The sequence below is a fragment of the Strix aluco genome, chromosome 3, assembly GCF_031877795.1.
Source record: "Strix aluco isolate bStrAlu1 chromosome 3, bStrAlu1.hap1, whole genome shotgun sequence".
Taxonomy (NCBI): domain Eukaryota; kingdom Metazoa; phylum Chordata; class Aves; order Strigiformes; family Strigidae; genus Strix; species Strix aluco.
In genome coordinates, this window is record NC_133933.1 from 116,722,254 (window position 1) to 116,728,617 (window position 6,364).

Sequence of the window (6,364 nt, forward strand, 5' to 3'; positions counted from 1 at the left end):
CTGTCACTGCAGGTCCCCAGGCGCTGAGCTCTGGGTGCTCTGTGCCACCCACATCCCTCATGTGGGGGCAAGTGTCACTGGGGAGCCATATTCAAGCTCCACCTACCCCTTGTGGGCCAAGCCCCGTGGGGTGCGAGCCTTCCCCGGGGGATCCCAGACATCCCTGCTGGGGCTGCCCAAGGAGGGTGGGTGCCCAGCAACCCAGAGGTCCTTCCCTCGGGCTGCCTCCTCCTCCCTGAAGGAGCCAGTCTGAACCACAGCCAAAACTTCACACATCTGTCAGCTCAAATCCACATGTTGTTCTCTGAGTCAGAGCACGAACACAGAAAGAAACCCCCTCCCCGTTTTTTATTCAGTCTGTAAGAATTCAGTTGCCAGCACGCGTTGCTTCCAGCAGACACAGAGCATGGCTTGATGTGTTTGCCCAGTCCAGATAAATCAACAGAAGTTGAATTCAGAAACCCTAATGACTGCAGCAAACTACTCATAAATGAGCTACAGGGCAACAATTATCTATTGAAATTTTTAGATTAGAGAAGCCCTCTTTTCATGTATGAAAAATTAATTAGTGAAATAAATTATTTGCTGCAAATTACTCATTCCACTCCTGTTGTTTGCTGCTCTGCGATATGTCTGATAAAAACATTTGTCAAGTAAGCCTGTATCACTCTTTTCAGCTACAAAAACAAGGTTTTAATTCATTACGATTTTCCCTGACCCTCCTTTGGATCATGTACATTTGTCAAAGCAGATTTAAAATGCTACCAGAACTCTTAACATTTGACAGGCATACTGAAAGGTGTAAAGAACTCTGAAAAGGTGCAAGACGAAGGAGAATAAAGCACAAGGATTTTAGCAACCGCGCTAAGTAAAGTCTTTATAAGGACTGATCTGGCATTTCAAAAATAGTTTCTTCCCAACCTTTCGAGAATGTGCTGAGATTTTTCATTTGAGAGGAGCTGATTTCACCTTTCAAACTGAACAATGTATGTACTAATCCTGTGTGACTATTTTGTAGGTGTTTGTTCTGTAAAATTATGGGGGGGAGAAAAGCCTTTTTGAAAATTAAGGTGGTGCTTTCTATGTCGGTCATGCTGGACTGTATATTGATTTCTTATCATTACCTGGAGAAAAGCCAAAAGGCCACTGGAATGAATCATTGATCAAAAAGTGTAGGTGTCTGAGATGGTTAAATCTGAGGATTTAAATCTAAAGAACCTGTTTCCCTGTGCTGATGCAGGCTGACAATATTTTAAACCTAACTTTCCCAGATCCATTTTGGTTTTGCAAGAACTGGTAGTGAGTAATCGCATCTGCATTTTCCCCTGTGCGAGCATGTCACTGCTATTGGCATCTTAAAATTTACTGTGCTAAAATGAAGCTAAACCATTCACGTTAGTGGGCAAGGAAGTCCCAGGTGGGTAAATATTTATTGCTGAACCCACAAAACTGAGGGTTTTTCCAGATCTCCAAAGTACTTCTCTTGTCCCAAGAAGCTTGCAAGTGTCAGTAAACTTATATATGCCTGGAAAAAAATTCAAGGGACATCTTGTATTATACCCACACTATGCGGTACCCTCAGGAACACATGAAGGTGACACTAGCCTCCAGAGATTAACAGTGTGACTCAGGTGTAGGCTAATAGATATTACTTTTTTCCTGGGACTGTCACTTGAATAAGGTGACCAGCCCCTGCAGTTATTGTTCCTTGCCCTCTGTTCTGCAGCAAGGATATGAGTGACACAACCCAGGCCTTTGAAGATTATGGAGCTATGGTTCATGCACGGCTTATTCATCCCTGTGAGACTGGGTGACTGGGTGTTACATTTACTGGGTGATTATAACAGAGCAGCAAGGACCCACTTTCCTTGGCTTCAGTTTTGGCACTATAAATTTGTGCATGGATGTGTGTGACAGACAAAGAGAAAGGATTGTGCTCCTCTGTTTCATAGGTTTCTTGCAAGTCTTTATTATGAATTCACCTCTTCCCTCTCATATTTTCACTTTCCTGAATCATGCAAGAGCTCAGGGACAAGGAAGGTCATTGGAAGTCTGGGAAAGGCCTGGATCAGTGATTTTAACTCATGGCTTGTGCTCCCCCAAGTGTGATGAACTACCTCCAAGAGGTATTCATAAGGTACTTGAGGCTATGTGCATACTCCATGTCAATATGAGGCCTGGTGCACAACCTCTGACTAATCCCCCATAAATTTCCAACAAGGGATTGGAAATGGAGCACAGCATGCTCACCAGGGTCCCCCTCACTGGGTGACACAGGCACAAGGACAGCAGGCAAATCACAGCCTTCACCTTTCTCCCAGGATGGACACAAACTCAGAGAAGCAAACTCTCAGTCGGATTTCCCCCTCTCTATTCCCCTTCACTTAAAAGCTTTTCAGAGGCCAGTAAATTAGAAAAAAAAGACAGAACTTGCTGGTGTAGATCATTCTGCTGTAGCAAGAAATGGTTAGCTAATTAACTGTGGGTTTTGCTGGATCAGAGCCCTCAAGACCCACTAAAATGAACTGTATAGTCAGATTTAAGCATTTAAGAGCATGATAGGCCTTCCTGCATGTAAGGGTCCAGGGAACAAAAGCCCATCAAATCCTGGAATTTGGAGAAAACAAAGTTAAAAGGAAATGCTTGTTATTCCACTCCTACTTGTTTAGTGCTGTATGAAGAATAAAGCACTGTTGCTGGTAAGTAGCATTCACCGAAAAATCATCATAGATGTTGTAAATTACTCAAACCCTCATCAGGGTCAGTCGACTGCAGATCAAGAACACACAGCTAAAACTGAGGACAGAGAGCTTTGGGAAATGTGTGCAGCGTGCAGGGTAGGTCTTGCTCCACAGCTGCAACGAAAACTTTGTGGTCTCTTCTTGGTTCTCAGTGACACCGTACAAATCTACAGGAATGCAATGTCCTGACAGAGAATTACTCTAGACTTGCTCCAGTCCCCTTGAGTGCAAGATTTATGTCATGCATTTATTACAAAAGACAGTATTTTTTCCTCTGGCTTTTGCCATCAGAAGAAATTGATTGAGTGTCTTTCTGCAGCTCTGAATGACTTTATACAAGATTCTGTTTTGTATTTGATTAAAAAGAATGTTTTTAAAAATCGTTAAAGTGCATGGTGGTATAGAAACACATCATTTTACAGTGAGGCAGGCGTATAAATAGCTGAGCTGTGTTTTCCATGTAGCTGGTGCTTTGCTGGGTTTCACCAGAAGAGGGTAGAGTTTGGAAAGGACTCCTCGCAGCCTGGGCTCCCTATTGTGTTGGGAAACAGCAAAGGGAAAACAAGCACAAGTTTCTCCTCGGCACGCTTGCACCGACTATGTGCAAGAGTCAGCAGATAAACTCTGGAAGACCTTAAAGTAAAAAGAAAACGGAAAGAGAAACAAAATTCAAAATCAGCTTTCTAGGGAAATCTGTGGAATTGAAGAGAGAAACTGCAACAGTTTTTTGTGGGCTCACCCTGCTGATTGTCTCTCTGAGAACTGTCACTCACTGCACGTTGCATTAATCAGAGCACAGGATTTATTTCTCTGCCGTGACTTCCAACCTGTGAATAAATATCACTTTTAGAGAGAGAATGGGACCTGAAAAGACTATCGAGCACTGAACAGAGGGGTGAGTTTTATTAAACGGTTTCTTCTCTTTCAAATCTGCTGGAGCTTTCTAACATCCTGCTTGCAGGCACAGCAGCCCGATGACTTGTCTTTTCCCTGCAGCTTGTTGCATATCTCATAAGGCTTTCCTCACCGCAGGTTTATTTCTGTAACCTTTCCCACCACAACTCGAGGTCAGTTTGGTAACATTTGCAATAGAGCTGACTCGGTGCTGATTTGCTTTCATGAGACATTAAACCATAAAGCTTTGAAACCAAACAACAGGCTAAAAATCAAATAAAATCCGATACAATTAAAATGGCAGGTGACTCTAGGTTTCCAGATGTGGACACTGATGGATCAGAAAAAAATGAAGAAACAGAGATTGTAGTCAATGTCGGTGGGGTAAGGCAGGTGTTCTATGGAGATAAACTGAATCAATACCCAGAAACACGGCTGGCAGAGCTGATCAACTGTTTATCAGGGGGATACGATAGCATATTCTCCCTCTGTGATGACTATGATCCTGGAAAGAGAGAGTTTTACTTTGACAGAGATCCAGATGCTTTCAAATGCATTATTGATGTGTATTACTTTGGGGAAATTCACATGAAGAAAGGAATATGCCCCATATGTTTCAAGAATGAAATGGAATTTTGGAAAGTGGATCTGAAATTTTTGGATGACTGCTGCAAAACCCATCTAAGTGAAAAAAAGGAAGAACTGGAGGAAATAGCCCGAAGGGTGCAACTGATTCTGGACGACTTGGGAGTAGATGCCTCGGAAAGTCGCTGGAAAAAGTGCCAAAAATACATCTGGAAATTTCTGGAGAAGCCAGAATCGTCCTACCCAGCTCGAGTGATTGCTGTTCTGTCCTTTCTGTTTATCTTGATCTCCTCTGTCGTGATGTGTGTGGGGACCATCCCAGACCTGCAGGTCGTGGATGCAGAGGGGAACCGTATGGAGCACCCAACCCTGGACAGCATAGAGACAGCCTGTATAGGCTGGTTTACCATGGAGTATGTGCTGAGGCTAATTTCCTCTCCCAACAAACTCCACTTTGCCCTGTCTTTCATGAACATTGTTGATGTGCTAGCAATACTTCCTTTCTATGTCAGCCTGACCTTGACCCACTTGGGAGCCAAGCTGATGGAGCTGAGCAATGTCCAGCAGGCTGTCCAGGCACTGCGCATCATGAGGATCGCGAGGATTTTCAAGCTTGCACGGCACTCCTCGGGACTCCAGACTCTAACATATGCCCTGAAACGCAGCTTTAAGGAGCTCGGGCTGCTCCTCATGTACTTAGCTGTTGGAATCTTTGTCTTTTCTGCCCTGGGTTATACCATGGAGCAAAGTCACCCTGAAACTTTATTTAAAAGCATTCCTCAGTCATTTTGGTGGGCAATCATTACCATGACCACAGTTGGATATGGAGACATATACCCTAAAACAACACTAGGAAAACTGAATGCTGCCATCAGTTTTCTTTGCGGGGTGATAGCGATCGCCCTTCCCATCCATCCCATCATTAACAACTTTGTCAGGTATTATAACAAACAGAGAGTTTTAGAAACAGCTGCCAAGCATGAATTGGAACTGATGGAGCTAAACTCAGCCGAGGGGAAAGCTGCAAGCTTCAAAAGTGAACTAGAGGATCTTGAGAGGGAAGGCAAGGACGGTCCTTTTTGTAACAGCCGGCTAAAAGTCTCCCACAGTGACACCTTTATTCATCTCCTGTCAGAAGACAAACACTATAGGACCAGGCTTCAAAGCTGCAAATAAACCGTGAGCTGTTGTCAGCGCTAAGCTATAGATCGGGACAGCCTGACAATCAACTATTGAAGAGACTCGTGGGATCTGTCAGAGTTGGGAGGGAGCACTGCTTTGCTTTTCCAACATGAATATAAATTAACCCCATGGTATCTCCATCAAGAGTTGGTAAGACTTTGCCATTGTTACCCAAAATAAAATAGTAGGACTCCATTGAGATCAGACTGCTTATAATGAGTGCATTTCAACAAAAAATATTTGTAACCATTTTAGAGACTAAAAAGTCCTTCCTGATCAGTAATTGTTCTACGACCTGAATGTGCAACATTGCCACATCAGAACTCTGTACCTGTGACAATAAAGAGCAGCATCGCACAGATTGTGTCTTCCAGGCTGTCTTTAATGTCTTTGCAACTAGGAGAACTGCTCCTTAAAAAATTAAAGCAGCCTCTCACTTGTATTAGATTCAAGCAGTTTCAGCCTAGAGATACCAAAAGTATGAGCATATACCATGTGCAGAATATTAGAGTCAATGAATGATTTTGATTTTGTAAAATGTAATGTGAGGTCAACTTTTTGGGTAGGTATCTGTTCCTCTTTCCAGAAAAAATATAATTTTCAATGGGACATGAAGTTATTTTTTAGGCAGATATGTAGAACAGTATCAATGTATTTTAAAGAGCAAATTAAAAAAATATTTGTTCTAGCTTTTAATTACTACATAATAATTTATATATGCAGGGATCTTTCAGGAAGGATTTATAATCAAGTAATTTTAAAAACTAAGTTAATTCATTTTAATTCAGTATTAAAACAATAGAAGTTTATAAGAGAGTTAAATTGAGTACTTCTAAATAGGAAAATTTAACTCTTTGAAAGTAAGTGTAGAGAAAGTTTAAATAAAAATAGTGCAATCTCCAACTGATTTATGGTAAAAATATCTATCTGAATGAACATATTACTAGTTTATTTTTTTAAAA

At 42.0% G+C, this 6,364-nt stretch overlaps 1 protein-coding gene across 1 annotated transcript; it reads left to right on the forward strand.

Annotated features, from left to right (window-relative positions):
* The first annotated feature begins 3,456 nt into the window (after positions 1-3,456).
* KCNF1 (potassium voltage-gated channel modifier subfamily F member 1) lies at positions 3,457-5,761 on the forward strand. The gene has a single exon (XM_074820803.1). It carries the CDS (start codon positions 3,933-3,935, stop codon positions 5,394-5,396), a length of 1,464 nt encoding a protein of 487 aa, XP_074676904.1. The 5' UTR covers positions 3,457-3,932; the 3' UTR covers positions 5,397-5,761.
* Positions 5,762-6,364: the final 603 nt, after the last annotated feature.

What these genes read in the sequence shown, in the direction of transcription:
- KCNF1 (XM_074820803.1), top strand. Translation starts at nt 3,933, where the DNA reads ATGGCAGGTGACTCTAGGTTTCCAGATGTGGACACTGATGGATCAGAA.